At 40.0% G+C, this 18834-nt stretch overlaps 1 protein-coding gene across 1 annotated transcript in view; it reads left to right on the top strand.

The window, feature by feature from the left end:
- KIF13B (kinesin family member 13B) overlaps positions 1 to 18834 on the top strand; it is a 198236-nt gene that overhangs the window by 123099 nt on the left and 56303 nt on the right. The window contains exons 22-31 of the mRNA XM_024746932.1: positions 1088 to 1237; positions 1525 to 1653; positions 6557 to 6727; positions 7989 to 8146; positions 9449 to 9581; positions 13908 to 14054; positions 14681 to 14710; positions 16352 to 16451; positions 17042 to 17168; positions 17932 to 17987. Of these exons, the coding sequence (XP_024602700.1) occupies positions 1088 to 1237; positions 1525 to 1653; positions 6557 to 6727; positions 7989 to 8146; positions 9449 to 9581; positions 13908 to 14054; positions 14681 to 14710; positions 16352 to 16451; positions 17042 to 17168; positions 17932 to 17987 (1201 nt within the window). The remainder of the gene's footprint in view (positions 1 to 1087; positions 1238 to 1524; positions 1654 to 6556; positions 6728 to 7988; positions 8147 to 9448; positions 9582 to 13907; positions 14055 to 14680; positions 14711 to 16351; positions 16452 to 17041; positions 17169 to 17931; positions 17988 to 18834) is intronic.

Below are 18834 nucleotides of genomic sequence, written 5' to 3' on the forward strand. Positions count from 1 at the left end.
ATTGTTTAGCTAGTCAAGAATTTTAATAACCTATTTTTCTGGCATCTTCTCTTCTCCACATTTGTGTTCTGTGGATTTCTAGTAGAATCTTCTGTGTTTGTTCTGGCTTCTGTTGGTGTTACGTGTATCTGTCTCCCATGGTTTTACTCAGGCCTTAATATCTCTCTTCCCATTTCTCAACATATTTTAACCTTGCAAATAACAAAACTACAACATCTGTTTTTTGAACTGAACATCAGTGGTACCTTAATATTTATACTATTAGGAACATTTTTTGAAGGCGTTTTGATCCTAAAGCAGGTGCCATAGGTCTGAACTCTGGTACTCTCTCCTCAAGTTTCAGGTTTGCTCATTTAGGTCAGCCGTGTGCTTGTACCTATTTAAAATAGAAGTATGAATTATGTATATTTTTACATATTTTCAACACTGCTGGTCCTAGGGCCCCATAGAGTTGTTTACTTCCTTAGCCTCTTGTTTTGTAGAAATGTTCATCAGGGGCTTCCCTGGTGGCGCAGTGGTTGAGAGTCTAAAAATGACTTCTTATAGTTAGATGACATTTTTTTCTTAAAACATTTTTTTCCATTTTCTTCTGTATTCCTCTCCTATTTCAACTTAGAAATGAAATAACATTAACAACAAATAACAAGCAAACCACACTCTTGTAAGGGGGTCACCTCTCATTAGCAGCAGCGTGTCTAATGATTTGGTAGGGACAGGTGGAATAGATGTGAATGAAAAATAGAGTACTTTTGTACACTCTGCTGATTTTTCTAGTCAACGTATGCTTTCTCTATTTTCACAGCAAGGTTTCCATGGAAGGGAGAAGAAATGATGAAAGTAATGATGTGTTATTGGGATTGCTCTCTCATGGGTGAAGGGTGCTGACCACCATTCTAAGCGGGAATGAGGAAGAGTGTGTGTGTGTGTGTGTGTGTGTGTGTGTGTGTGTGTGTGCGTGCGTGCATGCAATACAGTGCTATACTTCGGCTACGTTTAATGACTTATTAGACTGCATCAAAAAGTGGTAGGTTGAATTTGTTTATTTTAAGAGATTTTCTGAAGCTGTATGTTTCGAATCTCTTTAAAGGTGATACGGTCTTACTTCAAGCGTGCCGATCCGTTCTATGATGAGCAGGAAAATCACAGTCTCATTGGGGTGGCTAATGTCTTCCTGGAGTCCCTCTTCTATGATGTGAAGTTACAATATGCCGTTCCAATCATCAACCAGAAAGGAGAGGTTAGTTTTCTCCTTGTGCCTTGTGTCCCGCAGAGAACAGTTCGAGAAACAACAGGGTGGTGATAGTAAATTGTTGTTATAATTTTTCATCAATAACGACAAGCATTATCTACGTGTATTGTTAATATCTGTGTTTCCATGCTGCTGGATGGTGATTATTCCAAATAAATACTTTGAGGAAAAGTAACTGGTAGAACCTGTTATACCACTAAGCTAACCACTTGACTGTACCGCAGAGGAAAGAACAAAATCTGGAGAAAGGATCTGCTTTTGTCCCCCTGCTGTAGGTGGCAGGCCGGCTGCACGTGGAGGTGCTGCGTATTAGTGGTGACATCGGGGAGAGAATTGCGGGGGGTGACGACGCTGCAGATGCGTCCTTTGATAAGGAGACCCAGGAGAACAAACTCGTGTGCATGGTAAGGCCCACTTTCCTTTAGAAGGAGTAGAAGTACAGCTGGTTTTGAGGATTGTGGGTATTTAGACAGTAAATACTGTGTCCTTTTTCAAGTTTTGAAAATATCTGTCTCTAAATAAATCTTTAGTATTTACTGTTCTAGAGACCATATTTCATCACATTTTCCTGACATTCCAGGTAGCCAGGTATTTCCATTCCCTTCCTCTGTGACCCCTTGGATAAGTCACCTCTTTCTTCTGGGCTGTTCTGCCCTAAAATTATGTGAATTTGAGTTTGTCTGAACTTCTCTCTAGAGAAGCCAGTTTTCTCACACAGGTTACCTCCTCCTTTTGGGCCTCTTCTGATGCTGGAGGTGTGTCCCAGCCCTGGTCCTATAGCTAAGGAGCCGCCTAAGCCCCTCTTCACACTGTCTTTCCATGTTTCTTGTTTCCTCTTCAGGAGCATGCCTTTGCTTGTGCTGTCCCATCATGTCCTCGCCCCAGACCCTTTCCTCTCTGCTCTTCCCATGCATGCTGTTCCTGAACTGTGTGTTGGGTATCGTCTGTGAGACACTGTCAGGCGCTGGGCATATGAAAATGAGTAAGGCAGGACTCGTGCTGTCAGGGGAGCAACCCGTGTCGTTGGTGTGCACCTTTGGGGGATGCAGAGGTAAACAGAGGACTCCAGTGTTGTGTGATGCCGTGTGCTCTGAGAGGGGTAGATAGGAGTTGTTCTGGGACACAGAGTAGGGGTCATCAATGAATGCACATAGTGAGGTCTGAGGGATATTTCTGTAAAGATGAGACTCAGAGTGAACTGGAAGGAGAGCATGTTATGTAAAGCTGTCCTCTCCCTAGGGGGCTGTGGTATCGTCACGGGTGGTTGCTGGGCGTGTGTTAAGTCAGCATAGGTAGGGCCGCCTCTTCACTCATTATGACAAGGAGGACATCCCATCGTGCATTTCCAAGCACACTCTAGTGGGCCAGGGTGCCATGGGTTGAGAATCACCCAGGAACCACTTAAAAAGGTTTTTGAAGATGAGAAATCAGCAAGGGGCTTAGACACCGTGTGTGAGTGAGGAGGCCATTCAAAGGTGAGGCCAGGAAGCCCACACTTCACTCTCATTTCATAGTCTATCCTAGGTCCAGTCTTGTAGCTCAGTAAGTATTTCTAGAATTGAGTTTCACTTTGAAAGGAGTAAGTTAGGCATCAGCTACAGGTATGGAGCAGCTAAAGCTGTTAGAGTTGGGCCACTTTCCATAGGTCTTTGCATGTATTTAGGAAGCCTCAATTAGTAATTGACGGTCCATTGCTTCCGTGTGACGGGGAAGTATTCTTAATTCACTAAAAGGTGAATCTTTGTACTGTACTCGATTTCAGAACATTTCCTTTGAGGTTATATGATTATCAAAATGGGGAGACATAGGCTTTGCGACTCATAATGGCCCACTTTAAAGGGGATGGACCAGAAATGCAACCTGTGAAAGTTACCATTAGTGAAGTAACATGTGAGGGTACTGTCTCACTTGGGAAATATATCTTTGTCACTGGGTAACTTAGGCTTTTTTTTTTTTAAATGAAGTTAAAATGTATTAATATTTTTTTATGGAAGACATCAAACCTATAGAAAAGTAGTAGGATAGTGTCATTGACCCCCATTCATCCTCCCTCGACTATCAACTCATGGTCAGTCTTGTTTCGTTCATATACACAAACTGCTTCTCCGCTGTCCCCTTCCCTTGGATTATTTTGAAGCAATCCCAGACATCATATTTCTTCAAGAATAGTTGAGTATATATATCTCCAAAAGAAGAGGGCTTTTAAAAAACCAACCTAGCCAGGATATCATGATCAAGAGTTAATACTTTTTTAATATCATGAAATATCTTGTCAGTTTCCCTGGTCGTCTTGGTGTCTTGAGTCTATTTTATATTTTAATCTTTAGGCTCTGGCCCTTATGCTTGCTCCCTCCTGCTTGCCCTCTCTCTCTCTCACCTGCAATTTGTTCATTGTAGAAACCGCGCTGTCATCGTGTGTTTTCTCATAGTCTGGATTTTGCTGATTGGTATTATTTACTGTGTTAAGGTGGATTTGCTGTAAATTGGGAGTTAGATATAAAGGTGACCTATGGGGGAGGGGAGGGGCGATGATCCTTTACAGGGTGAGGTGTCTACCATCAGAAGGCACATCATGTCTGGTTCTCTTTTGGGGTTGTTAGCAATCGTTGATGGTTATTACCTAGGTATTTCATTAGGAGTTAGAAAAAATAATTCTATCATCCCTTCATTTATTAGCTGGAATTCTGTAGAGTGAACCTTCCTACTGTCAACTATTTTGCTATTCAGAGGTGCAATTTGTATCTAAAAGGCAGGGTGAATGCTCCATTCTCTCCCTTTATTCACTAGTTTTCAAAACAATGAATTGGTTTTCCTACTATTATGCAAAAGCGACAAGTGAGGTTTTTTTGGTTTGGTCTTCGTATCATTATGAACTTTTGGATTTAAATATACTTGGTGTGTTTTGATCCACTGTATTCATTACCTATATCGAAGCTCAAACGATCCAGTCTTTGGCCTGTGGAGGCCTCTTCGGGTGGCTCTTGAGTCCTTTGATACAACCCTAACCCTCAGAGAGTGTGCCAGCTTTCCTGCTCCGGTGTGGCACAGACTGTACACTCCTTGTCCCAGACCATTTCTCCAAGGAACTGGATCCCTTTCAGTGGGGAGTGGTTTTTAGACACCATATTCTGAGTGTGTAAATAGCCTTTTGTGTAAAAGGAGGAAGACAAATAAACTGTATGGTAGTTAAATATTGGTGGGGAAAAAAACAAAAGATACCAGTTTGGGGACACTTAAGATATCACAGGTGATGAGTATCACTGGCCCTTAAAAGAAGACTAGATTTATTTTTCTGTGATGAAAAAAAGTATGCACATATTAACATATTGATCATTTTAATTACATTAAATAAAATTAGTGTATTTTAAAACCGCGAACAACATCAGTTATCTCCCGACATTTCAGGGCTGTAGGTCTTGAGCAGTGGCAAGTTGAAGTCTGTGGTATTCTGACACCTGGTGGTGATTTTGGTTTCTGCAAACAAAAACTTAAACCTATGTTCTAGATATCATTCCTGATATTTTTATTCCTGATATTCTTTATTCCTGCAGTCTCATTCCTGAGGAGTTGCCTATAGGGGAGAGAGTTCAGCATATGAAACCTTGCTTTCTTATTTATTTCAATCTTAAAATTGAAATTGATTTCTAAGAAAGAAAATTAACTTTCAGATGGAATTCAGTCACAGAGAAGTATGTATTGAACATCCATCCACGTAGCGCCTGGTAGTGACTTCGTTCATTGTATGTCATTGGTATGGTTAGCCCTCACACATCGATCATTAGGCAGCTATCCTGTTTTCCCTAGGAGAAAAACTAAGCCTAAGAATTTAAGTAATTTGTTCATAAACAGAAGCTAATAAGTGGCAGAAATTTTTATTTAGATCTTTGTACTCCAGAATATTGCAATCTTCCCAAATACCACATTGCCTCATCTTAAAGAATATAATAAGCATTTTAAACCCTTAATGAAAAGGGCATGGTTTTTAAAATTTAATGAAAAATTAATTGCCAAATACTAATGGCTCTATTTGGTTTGGACAAACAAAATGTGTTAGTCAATCTGTCTTTCATAGCCTGGGAATTGCTATCTAGATGTTTCAAACTCTGTGCCATCACAGGAAAAAGTGAGTAATAGCAGGAGTGCCCATCCGTTGCTTACCCATTATAGAAGAAAATAGTCGTCTGCTTTGCATGATTTTCTGTGTCATTATTAATACTTCGTTTAACAGTAAGAACATTTGTGGTTGCTAAACTATGTAAACTTCTGCCACATACTCAAATCTGTTTTTGTTAATTTTACGTACTGGAGGTTTAGAGTGCGTCATACAACATGTAGGAAGCGCCCAGGTGAAGAGCGTGAAAGCTGATCAGTGTGCAGTCTCCTGAAGGTTGGCCTCATGGATTATGAAGTCAGAATTTAGCTTAGTTAATTTCAGGATTTAGTTTCTTCCACAACTTATCACAAAAGTTAAAAATCAACCTGACACTGCCTGCCAAAAGAAATATTTAGACCATTGGCTGCTTTAAAGAGTATTATGGGCATTTCTTCTGGGGGCGTTCTGGTCTGATTAAACACATACTTCTGTAATCGCACGTAGTTATCACAAAACCCCACACCCCAGCAGTCCAGGGCACATTTCCTTTGATCTGGCCCTCCTCCCTAAATCTGCACGGAGGAGGCATCGTACACATCGCTGCAGAGAATGGTCAGCGGTCACCATCTTTTGTCTCCTCCGTTCACCCCTCCAGATCTTCAGAGTATACATTCCTGATGCTTTTAAAGTTTTCCAGAAACGCTCTAGTAGCAAGTAACATTCCAATTGAGAACCTTGTTCTTTATTATACATTAAAATATCAAATAAATGTTTTTTTTGCCCTTTTCTGAATATTTACTGCTTACTGGTATGCACACTGTTTTCATTCTTCATTCATCATTCTTAACAATCTTGTGTCCTTGGGCCGTAGTATCCATAGTTGGCCGAGTTTGTATGATTGAATGGTGCTGATGTTTGAGAACTTTCTTCTTCCGAAGATGATGATGATATAAAAACTAGAATTTTAAATGTTCTTCATCAGCCTGTAAATGCTTTAAAATGTCCACTTGTATATCGTCAAGGTTACTGATACCTTGTGTCAACCTCTCACTAAATATGACATTTCACAGATGCAAAAATACAGCCCAGGTTGAATGAGATTTGGTCAACGTAAACCAACTGTTAGTGACACAGTCAGGACTAGAGCCTGTGTCTCTGACTCAAAGTACTTCTTGGAACTTTCTGAGTTAAAAACAGTCTTCCTTTTCCTTCAGGTTAAAATACTTCAAGCCACCGGCTTGCCACAGCATCTGTCCCACTTCGTATTCTGCAAATACAACTTCTGGGATCAACAGGAGCCGGTAATTGTTGCACCTGAGGTGGATACCTCATCCTCTCCTGTCAGCAAGGAACCTCAGTGCATGGTTGTCTTTGATCAGTGCAATGTAAGTGTGTTTTCCAGACTGGGGCAGCGTTTAATTACTCAGGTCAAAACAAAAAACAACCCATATTTTGTTGAGTAATTTGGTACCAGTCTGTGTCTTGGATCAGTTTCTTAGAGTGGGGTTGGAGTCAAAGACTAAAGTGCCATCAACACACTGTATGTACATGTTAAACTTACACAACGTTATATGTCAATTATATCTTTGTAAGCCTGGGGGAAAAAGCAAAACTATAGTGTCAGTGCATGTAACTCCTCCAGCATCAAAAGTTAACTTTTGTGTGACTATATGTACATATGTCTCCTCTTCTCCAGAAGGAATCCATGTTTTGTATGAGTTACTGGAGAAACTGTCATCTGGGAAGGTTAGGAAACTAGTGTTTTAGAGAAAGTGAAGATAGAAGGGAGACAAGAACTAGCATTGTGGAGCCCCTAATGTTCTGTTCAGCACTTTGTGATTCTTTCATTTGCTCTTTCCCACAGTTGTATTTGATGACAGTGCTTTTTTTAGCTGAAGAAGTCGGTTCAGAGGTCATTTGCCCATGGCTAGTAACTAGCAGAGCCGGGACTGTCAGATTCTAAATTCTCTTTTTCTACTTTATCTCACTTGAGCCATCTCATTTTTTTTTTTTCGAGAGAGGTCTCTTTCTAATCTGTTTAAAACAGAAATACTTTTGTTGTGCTAAAGATTGAGAGAGAGAGAGATTCTATGACTTTTTAAAATAAACTTTTTTAGAGCTTAATCCTAATTATTGCAAGAGGCTGTTTTACATCTATCGTACAAAGATGGACAGATAGGAGAATTTTTTTAAAATAGGTGATTATTTGCACTGATGATCAGTATTTATTTCCTTTCTCTCTCATTATTGGAGATAGTTAACTTCCTAAAAACTGGAAAAAAATTGTTTTTCCAACACACTGCTGCCTTACTGGATGTAATAACTTTTATATCAAGATGTAGATCATTGTTGTCATTCTTAATATAATTATTTATACTTTCAAAAATAGCTCCCAACATATTGCTAACAAAATAGAATACAGTGCTGGTCTTTCACAATAGATTTTCAAGGTGAAAAGTTTTTTAAAAATCAGAGTTAAGAACCTTGGGCCATCTGAGCATTCATTATGGGTGTTGGATGACAGTTTTGTCCTATGGCTAAAACATTCTATTTCTCTTCTCCATAATGAAGTGAGGATATGTCAGGTGTAAGTAATTGTAAGGTCACCAGAAGGTGTTTTCTTCTTCTGTACTTACTTCCTTTCAGGAATTTTCTGTTGGCATCACTGAAGACTTTATTGAGCATCTTTCAGAAGGGGCTTTGGCAATTGAAGTCTATGGCCATAAGATGAATGATCCTCGGAAAAACCCAACCCTGTGGGATTTGGGGATTATCCAAGCAAAAACACGCAGCCTTCGGGACAGGTGAATTTTAGATATCCATCTGATTCCATTTATAATTTTAAAAAATTGCTAGAGATTAATATTGTCATTTATAAAGGTTACCCCTTCCTGAGCATTACCAGTATTCCAGTAATAGTTGGTGTTATGTCCACGGTATTAACAGCACAGTTAAACTTCCTTGGAGGAGTGAACTTTGAAGAGTGATGGGAAAAAGTTAAGAAATAGGTAGTTAAGAATAAAGTGTGAAATGAATTTTGGGAGAATAGGCTGCTTATCATTATGAAATACTTCTAATTAATCATCTGTAGAGAAAATAGATCAAGATATACTCTGGAATTCAGGTTTACATGTTTTTTTTAAAAAAATTAATTATTTTTGGCTGTGTTGGGTCTTCGTTATAGCGTGCGGGCTTTCTCTAGTTGTGGCGAGCGGGGGCTACTGTTTGTTGCGGTGCGCGGGCTTCTCATTGCGGTGGCCTCTTTTGTTGTGGAGCACTGGCTCGGCATGCAGGCTTCAGTAGTTGTGGCACTCAGGCTCAGTAGTTGTGGCTCGTGGGCTCTAGAGCACAGGCTCAGTAGTTGTGGCGCACGGGCTTAGTTGCTCCACAGCATGTGGGATCCTCCTGGACCAGGGCTCGAACCCGTGTCCCCTGCATTGGCAGGTGGACTCTTAATCACTGCACCACCAGGGAAGTCCCTTACTTATTCTATCTTTAGCTCAAAGTTCTTTTCAAGTAGCATTAATCATGGAAGGAGGAAGGCTTACTTGTTGACCAGGATTTTAAACAGAAGAGTTAAAAGGAAAAGACTGAAAGAGCATATATTTGTACTGCATCTAATTATAGATGAGAAGCAGATTTTCTTCTTTTTTTTGTATTTAGAAAGTTTTACCAAATACTAAATTAGACATTGGGATTTTTTTTTTTTGATTCTCTTACTGACCTCAGCAGAGGTACTTGTCAAGTCACTAAAGCATACAGCACTACCTTGGCTGTATGAAAAGCTAATCACTGCAACTTATTTCTGTACTTCTGATAACAATGTTTAAATTTTTGAATAACCACTTTGAAATAGATTTCTAATTATCATACCTTTTTGAATGAAATAAAGGCATCATTTTTAGTTCTGATGTTGTTTGTTGAACTTTGCTTTTAATTACATTTGCCAGTATGTATTTGTGTATTACTCACTGAACTACAGATAATTCTACTGAGTTATTCTGTTTGGAGGTTATTTTCATCATTAATTCTCATGTGTAGGATCCTAAGCTGCCAGTATTGAAATAGAAATGTATGATTTTCCAAGAACTTCAACTATTTCCTAGATGGAGCGAAGTCACCAGGAAAGTGGAATTCTGGGTTCAAATCTTGGAACAGAATGAGAATGGTGAATACTGCCCTGTAGAGGTAATTCCTGCAAAGGACGTGCCAACAGGTGGAATCTTCCAACTCCGGCAGGTAATGAAATTTTTAATGTTAATATTGAATTCTTTGGTGTCGTAAAGGTTAATATTGGATTCCTTTTAGCAGAAACATCAGGGATAATGAAATCTAGATTGGCCAAGACCACTTATTAAAGTTTTCTCTCCCTTCATGTGTATTTTCTTTCATTTTCAAAAATAAAGCTGTTTACAGTATTTAAAACCAGCTTCTGTGAAGTTTAAGTAAGAAAAAGATAAGCTTTGGGGACTCCCCTAGTGGCACAGTGGGTAAGACTTGCGCTCCCAGTGCACAGGGGTTCCGGGTTCAATCCCTGGTCAAGGGAACTAGATCCCACATGCATGCCGCAACTAAGGAGCCAGCAAGCTGCAACTAAGGAGCCAGCAAGCCGCAACAAGGAGCCCATGTGCTGCAACTAAGGAGCCCACCTGCTGCAACTAAGACCCAGTGCGACCAAATAAATAAATATTTTTTTTAAAAAAAGAAAAAGATAAGCTTTAAAGTGACTTAGAATTGAACTGTAGGAAATAAAACAAACGTATCAAGCAGCATTAGAACATTTATAAAGACAAGGAGAGGCTGTGTGACATGGCAGAAAGAACAAGCACTTCAGAGTCTAACGTTCTGGGGTTTGGTTCTGGCTGTCCCATGGCCTAGCTGTATATCCGTGAGCAAGTTCAGTCACCTCCTGGAACCTTTCCTCAGGTGTAAAGTGGAGCGGTTTGATAACACCAACTTTGTAGGGTTATTGTGAGGATTAGAAATACTGTATATGAGGCTTCCCTGGTGGCACAGTGGTTGAGAGTCCACCTGCCGATGCAGGGGACACGGGTTAGTGCCCCGGTCTGGGAGAATCCCACATGCTGTGGAGCGGCTGGGCCCGTGAGCCATGGCATCTGAGCCTGTGCGTCCGGAGCCCCTGCTCTGCAACGGGAGAGGCCACAACAGTGAGAGGCCTGCGTACCGCAAAAAAAAAAAAAAAAAAAAAAAGAAATACTATATGGAGCCCAGTGCTTGATACATGGGAGATGAGAAGTGTTTTTCCCTCTGATGCCCACCAGTTCTCTGCTTCTCTGCAGGCACCAACTGGGTGTCTTGTAATTCAGTTCAGTTTGGACCCTAACTACCCAGAGCGAGCATCACACTCCACAGGTTTAAGGGCCCAGACTTACACAGGACTGCCCTCACTTCAGACGCCAGCTGCAAGTATCAGGGCCCCAGGTCACCCACATTTCTGTCCTACTTGGCTACAGTTGAGGGTTCCCGCAACTCTCAGGTTTCATAGTTCACTGGAATGACTCACAAAACTCAGGAAAGCCCTTTGCTTACTGTTACCAGTTTACTGTAAAAGATACAACTCAGGAACAGCCAAGCGGAAGAGCTGCATGGGGTAAGGTGTGGAGGAAGGATGAGGAGCTGCCATGTGCCCTTCGCTGCGCCAGCTTCCCAGCACCTGACGTGTTCACCAGCCAGGAAGCTCTAACCCCATCGTTAGTAGGTTTTTACGTAGGCGTGGTGGATGACAGTGCTGGCCTTCGGTGATTAACCCCATCTCCAGCCCCTTTTGTCTCTCTCCCTGAGGTTTTGGCGTAGGGCTGAAAGTTCCAACCTTCTGATCAAGGCTTGGTCTTCCTGGTGACCAGCCCCAATCCTGGAACCACCTAGGGATCTGCCTAGAGTGACCAAATGAAGAGTCACATCGTTAAAAGACGCACCTATCACCTTTATCATTAAGGAAATTCCAAGAGTTTTAGGAGCTCTGTGCCAGGAACTGAGGACAAAGACCAAATATCTTTTCTATCTTACTTAACACGTTAGGTAAATAGGACACGTTAAGTAAATGCAGCTAGGTAGATGTGAATACCTGCCAGAAACCAATACAGCAGAGACACGTGTGGGACTTGTCACTTAACCCCAGACAGATGTGATCTGTAGTATCTGTGCTGCAAATTAAAGATGAGAGAGAGTATCTTAATGGAATTTACATGTAAGACTTAGAAATACTCTTGTTTGCTATTCTTTACGTGAAATCAACATTTAGTAGAATATTATTGCCTGTGATAGTTTCCATACTTTAAAACAGTAGTAAAATATTAGAATGGCTCAAGAAAATGAATGTTGAAATCATTCAAAGCAAAATATGAGAAAAGGTTAAAGGAAAAAGTTTGCTTAAATAAGTTTCTGAATGTCTTAGGAGGAGGAAAATGATAAGCACTTGTTCTCTGACCCTAGCAAATGAATTTTAGCAAATCCATTCATGTATAGACAAGGCACTAAAAGCAAAAGGAAATTAGTTTAAAATATAGTGTGAGATATATACATAAAATAGGATTCATAAGGGTGTGAAGAACATCTTTTCCTGAACATCTGTTAAAACTATATATATCCTCTTTGGATGCCTTAGAAATTCTTCATCTCCCGGAAGGCAAGACCAGATAATTTTCTGTGGTTTAGTATAAATTGAATATTTAAGTGTTTTTCACACTTCTGGCAACCTTTACTAAAAGTGTTCAAAGATATCTTGGGTATATCAGGAAAGGCTTTTTTGAAGGATGTGCATCTTGACCTGGGTGGTGAAAGAATCATGTTGGAAGGGTTCTTCATATATAAATGGCAGGAATAAAGATAGAGGGTGGAATTAGGTAAGTTTGGGTAGAAAGTATCAGTAACTTGTAGGAAGAGCTAGAAGCAGTAACAGAAGAGGTTATAGAGGCTTGGGGCAGCTAGTTCATGGAGAGCCTTGGATGGTAGACTTATTAGAATTCAAAATTGGAACCTATTGTTCTCCAACAGGAAAGTAGCAGAGGAGAACTGATTAGATTAACTGCATGCATTTGCTAGTTTTGTAGTTAAAAAATAGTCAAATATCGGCAGTTACAAGAAGTTCACTAATAGTTTATGTATTCGTAAAGCTGTTCAAAGCTTTTCTGTGAAGCATTAAGCCGTTCCTGGATCTTTTCCCTCCATTTTTCTCTCTCTTTATCCTGTATTCTCCCCCAAAGTATAGGTACTTCACCCTTCACGTTTGGGCGCACATTCAGAATAGGTCACTTCCTGTCTCAGGCAAAGTGAAAACCAAAGGTAGCTAATTGAAATGACTAAACTATTTCAGACAATTAAAATGTTTTCTGAGTTACTCTTTGCACAAAATATCTGATGCATGGTCCTCGGAAAATATTAAAGACATCTGCAACCCATCTCTTTAAATCTAGCTTGATAGGATCAATCATTGCCTAAGCTGATTTTCCTGATGATACAAAGCTCTTGGGAATTAAAATCCAATGGAGGAGGGGAAGGGTAACTGACTTGAAATTACATGTTGAGATTCTGTTTTTCAAATTCTGTTTTACATTCCTAGAATTTATAAACCAACTTTGAAGTCAGTGATTGGGGATACTGAGAATTTTCTTTTAAAAATTACTTCATTGTAAATATTCAAAGTCACCTAGTGTTTACTGTGAAAACATGCTTAAAGAAGGAACAGTTTCTTTCTGATCAATTCTTCATTTTGCAACTTGGCTTAAAATTATTTTATTTTGGGATGAGAGCAGTGAATTCAGGATAGTGTAATCATTCTTATTATTCTGATTGCTTATTTTTTAAAGTGGATCATACTATATATACTGGCTTTGGTAATCTTTTGTAAAAGAAGTCTAGTTAACATCTGTCACTGTACTCTAACATATATCATGTATGTTTTTCTATAGCAATATTTTAATGACCATGTAAATATTTCATTAATATACTATAGTTTAAGCAGATATCAATGATATACATTTAATTTGCTTCTAATTTCTTGTTATTCTTAACATTGCTGTAAGATTCTTTATGTACATATATGATTACTTAAAACAGGTTCCTAGAAAGTTGAATTGCTGGGTCAAGGGATACTTATTTTTTAAGGCAAATTGCCCTGCAGAAAGCTTTACCGATTTATATTCCCACCAACAGTGTATGTAATTGCCTTTTTTGTAAACTTTGGGCAATATTGTAAATTGCCTTTTTAAAAGATAATTGCTAGCTTAGTAAGTGAAAATAAAGGTGTTTCATGCTTATTTTAATTTGCTTATTAGTAAGTGGAACATTTTATATTGTCTAGCCTTTTGCATTTCCTTTGTTAGATTGCTTTAAAGTTTTTGTTTGTTGGAAAAAATATCTAAGCCATATATTTGTTCCTGATTAGTTTTTGAATTTGTAATTTACTACTAAACATGTAAGATACGGTGAGATAGCATCTCTAGAGATAAATGCTTTTCTCATCATCGGCCTGTAGGGGTCTCTCTAAACCAAATTTTTGGGAATCAGACCGATTTTGAGAAACTCTTAAAATTGTCTGTGATACAGGGGCAGTCCCGGCGAGTCCAAGTGGAAGTGAAGTCTGTGCAGGAGTCTGGGACTTTACCGCTGATGGAAGAATGTATATTGTCTGTTGGCATTGGATGTGTAAAAGTCAGGGCGCCGAGATCGGCCAAGACGCATGAAACCATCCATGTAAGTCTCTGTTGACAGACTCAGCCAGACAAGAGAGTCTTTTGGAACCTGTCAGAAAACTGCCTTCCACAAACAATTCTTTCAGTATTTTATTTTCTTGGATATCTTTTTTTCTTTTCTTTTCTTTTCTTTCTTTCTTTCTTTTTTTTTTTTTTTAACTGTATTGCATTTGCGTGGAACCACTGCACCAGCTTGTTGGTTTTCCCTGGTACACGGCAAACTGAGGGTTAAAACTTCTCAGCCTCCAGGAGTTCCTCAGTGCCTGATTTCCGCCCCCCCACCCCTCTGCAGAAACCCCCTGCTGGCTCATAAAGACTATTTGCCAGCAGGTGTTTGATTTCCCCTGGGGAGTGGGACTATAAACCCAGCAGGGGGAGAGTATTGTACTAGCTCCCTGAAAAGGTCAAATGAGGTTCTTCACTTTCCTATGAGAAGCTCAAGGTTTCACTCCAACTACCTGAAAACTGTAAAACCCAGAGTGAGGGTGAGCGTGGGTGGGAGATGAAAAAGCGTATTCGTTAAAATAGAAAATATAAAGTATGGGAAAAGATTCAAACTTGTTTAGCGTAGTCTGATTCTTGGATAAATGATTGTTTTGGCTCTGCATAATATATTTTTTCTCTTAGGAGGAAGAGGAGGACATGGACAGTTACCAGGTAATGAAGCACGGGTTATCCTAGTCAAATAAGCTCGATTAAAGTACTAAATTACACATTCCTGAGTCTTGCCGTACTGTTACTTAGTAACTACACAATTAGTTTTGATTCAGATATTGCTTTGTCTCAAGTTAAAACAGAAGGGAACAATCATCTGTGACTGTTATCCTTTTCTAAACCTGGAGCTGCCCATCCAGGCCCCTGCAGATCCATTCTTCAGGTTCTCTTCCTTGCACTTGTTCTCTCCTTTTTCCCTGGAAGAGCTGTTGCAGACTTGGCTTCAGTCAAGCCACGCCCCTTAGGTATTTTCCATACTTTAAGCCAGGTCTCCTTTCCCTACTTCCTGGAGTCATACAGGTTTTGTTTTGTTTTTCCCCCCACCCCCCTTTCCCTAATCTCCTGCAAGATTTTGTTTACGTCTGATAAATTTTATTTTGTGAGTCTGGTTAGTCATCGTTTAGCACCGTCAGAGCTCTTCGGATCCTGATTATGTCAGCCAGTGCAGTCACCCTCCTGGTTTGGCTTCATTCTAATTGGATAAAAATGTCTGCTTTCCTATAAGTTGCTGATAAAAGTATTGAGGGTTAAATACAGAGTCCTGTGGCACAACCGTAGGGAATTCTTTTAAGCTGACGTTATTCCATTAATCACTATTCTTTGGATGTGATATTTCAGTCTTCTATAATTTCTTCCAAGTAGATCCATTGCACATTTCTCCTTCTTGTCCACAAGAATGTCATGAGCTATTTGGTTAAGTGCCTTAGTGAAATCCAGATACTCCCAATATGCTCAGCATTCCACTGATCTACCCAGTCACGTAACTTTATTACAGAAGGAAATGAGGTAAGATGGCAGCACAGTCAGGTGTTGACTGGTAGAGTTGTTAGTCTGTTGGTAACATCCCGTCTGCCACCCCCCTCCCCCGCCAAAAAAAAGAAACCCAACAGAAACTAAGGAGAGAAGCATTTACATGATTTGTAGATACTGGTGAAACATGTTGAAGGCTGTAGTTAAGAAATCTGAAGAGTTCTTCTGATGGTTCTAAGGGATATAAATTTGAGGATTATCGAGTAGTATTTGTGATTTTTATCCAGCAAAGAGACCTTGTAGAAGATATTAGCTGCATGAGTGCTTGAAGTTCTACCCTTTGAGCCAATAGAAATAAAACTGGTTCTGGGGCTTCCCTGGTGGCACAGTGGTTGGGGGTCCACCTGCCGATGCGGGGGACGTGGGTTCGTGCCCCGGTCCTGGAGGATCCCGTGTGCCGCGGAGCAGCTGGGTCCGTGGGCCATGGCCGCTGAGCCTGTGCATCTGGAGCCTGTGCTCTGCATCGGGAGAGGCCACAGCAGTGAGAGAGGCCCGCGTGCCGCAAAAAAAAAATAAAATAAAAAAAGGGAAAAACTGGTTCTGGATTATCAGAGTGCCCTTTCAGAAATGGTGTTACTCTAGTACAGTAATGCTTTAATTTCTGAAAGTTTCTATTCTGAATAATGGTTGGATTCAACTAGTAGTGGTAATAAAAGAGTTAGGGTATAATACTTTACATTTTTGAAGCATATTAGAGTAAGGTAAGATAGAGTATCAGTTTCAGATATATTGTCTTGACGTTATATTTACTATAATCCCCTTGTTTGCTTCTAGGATCGGGATTTAGAGAGACTACGTAGAAAATGGCTAAATGTGTTAACAAAGCGTCAGGAGTACTTAGATCAACAACTGCAAAAGCTTGTCAGTAAACATGGTATGAAAAGCAACTTCTAATATTCCCCCCCCCACCCCAAATCAGTGTGCTGTTAATTCCCATTTGCAGTTACATGAAATAAAAGTAGACGAACACATCAGTAGTGGGAATGGCAAGAACATAGGAATGGTGCTTATTTGTGTCACATCCTTTCAAAAGGACAGTTATCCACTTGTAAGGATGTCTTTGCATAGGTCTCCCTTCCCCCCCAACAAAGAGGAAATAGAGTATGTGCAGTAAACATTGTCCCTCAAAAATAACTAAAGGAAGATGCTCACATTTCTTGATTTCTGGTCCAGAGGCACTTGAGCCCTCTGACTCTCGAAGAGATCATCCCTGTGCTGTTCCACCGTAGGCCTTCCATGAACTGAAGACGGCCTCTCTGTGAGAGCACACCAGCCTCGCTAGCTTATAGTTAGTTTTTTATCATGAGCTTTTTATCACGAATTAGGGAGGTATTAAGTTGCTAGTGAACCCTCCTCAACCAATACATGGAATATGGGAACATCCTGTGGATAACGTAGGACAAAGCGTAAACAGCAGGCAAGAAGTGGGACCCCTGTATCTGATCCTCATTCTTGATGTTCTAGATAAAACAGAGGATGATGCTGACCGTGAAGCTCAACTACTAGAGATGAGGTTGACTCTGACTGAGGAGAGGAACGCAGTCATGGTTCCCTCAGCTGGCAGTGGGATCCCCGGGGCCCCGGCAGAATGGTATGGGTGCTGCCCTGTGTCTTCTGAAGCTCTCTGTGCTCACGGAACTGCCCACTTTCTCTATGAGTGTTACCTCTGCTTTGATTAATGGATGACTTACCATAGCGTGTGGGGAAAAAAGTTGTTTTAATCAGAGGAGGTGTTAAATTATTTTCATGAGTTGGAATAACTGTGGCCTAAAACTGTTTTATTAAGTAATATTGTTTTTGGCCCAAGTAATTAAGATTTCTGAGAATCTAAATCAATATTTAGTACCATTGCACTTAGCATTTAAAAAAATAGTTAATATGTTAATTACTTGGGTCATTCCCTTAAAAGACTATTCAGTCATAATAAAATTGCATCACCGGGTGTTTTTGATTTTGGTACTAGATTGAACTGTCAGCAAACGTTCTCTGCCACTTTATAGAAATTAAAAATAGTAAATTAAGCCACATGGGGCCCTTAGGTATATAACTTTATAAGAAAGTACGTTTAAACAAGGGAGCTTCAACTTCAGTGATGAACAGGTATATGTGTTTTCTAAGACTAAGTTCTGATATCAGAGCGTATGATAATTATACATGGAAGCACGAGAGAAAAGAAGCAGCAGTGGCGGTTAAGTCTTTGTGGCATCTCTGATGTGAAATTATAGCTAACCCAGTACCCAGAATTATCATTGGTTGACCTGTAATTGCTCTGAATGTATGAAGGCTGAGTCGTGAAGCACATGCCGCTGAGAAAGGCTGCTTTATTTGAGATGCTGTTGTTCGTTATGTTTTAGGACGCCGGTTCCTGGGATGGAAACACACATTCCCGTTATATTCCTTGACTTAAATGGTAAGTTAAGAGGTGCCTTCCGAAGGCAACTCTGACAAATTAGTGTCCAAGTAACACTTAGATTCTAACAAAGTATGCAGTTAGGCAATTCTGTAAGCCTAAGGTTTGGGTCTGTTTTATGTGTGCCAGAGGACTCCAATCCTTGACAAAGAATGAATTTCCTGTAAGAACAGTATTGTTTTTTAACAGTGATAGGTATGTCTCATCGTGATGTGTTCTCACATTTCATTCTACAACCCATACTGCTTTGTGTGCTTTGTTCTCCCATCAGTTTAGGATGGCAGTAATGTTTTCCACACTTAAGATATTTTCTTCTTTAATTCTCAGGAGGACTCCTCTCCAGAAAGGACTAATAACTGGTGATGCTTATGTAGCATGTTGCTTTTATCTGGTGTCTTCTTAGCATTACCTAATGAATTTCTCACTTTATCTGTGAGTTCTTGTGCCATTCATCACTGCGTTGCCTTTTTTTTTTTAATAACTGTCATTTTTTTCCCCCTCGTGTAAAATATTTGGATGTGGCTACATTTTACAAATATTCTGTCTGAGGAGGGAAATAAAAATGAAAAGGTAGATTAAAGAGCTAAAAATAAGTTCGAAAGTCAGCATTTAAATTCCAAAGACATCTGCAGAAGAACTGTGTATTAAAATGAACCATCCTAAATAGGCAAGCGTGGATGTCCTCAGTGGTTCTCTTCTGCCCTGAAAGTGCGTTACAGCATCTCAGGTATTTAGCGTCCTGTGCTGCTTGGCTTACTTGGACCTGTGAGAGTTTTTCACATACACACGGAGTCAGAGAAGAGCACTTAGCCACTTGCACTGTACATCCACCTGTCGGGGTTTTTTT

The sequence above is a fragment of the Neophocaena asiaeorientalis genome, unplaced genomic scaffold (assembly GCF_003031525.2).
Source record: "Neophocaena asiaeorientalis asiaeorientalis breed wild unplaced genomic scaffold, Neophocaena_asiaeorientalis_V1.1 scaffold633, whole genome shotgun sequence".
In the NCBI taxonomy this organism is placed as follows: Eukaryota; Metazoa; Chordata; class Mammalia; order Artiodactyla; family Phocoenidae; genus Neophocaena; species Neophocaena asiaeorientalis.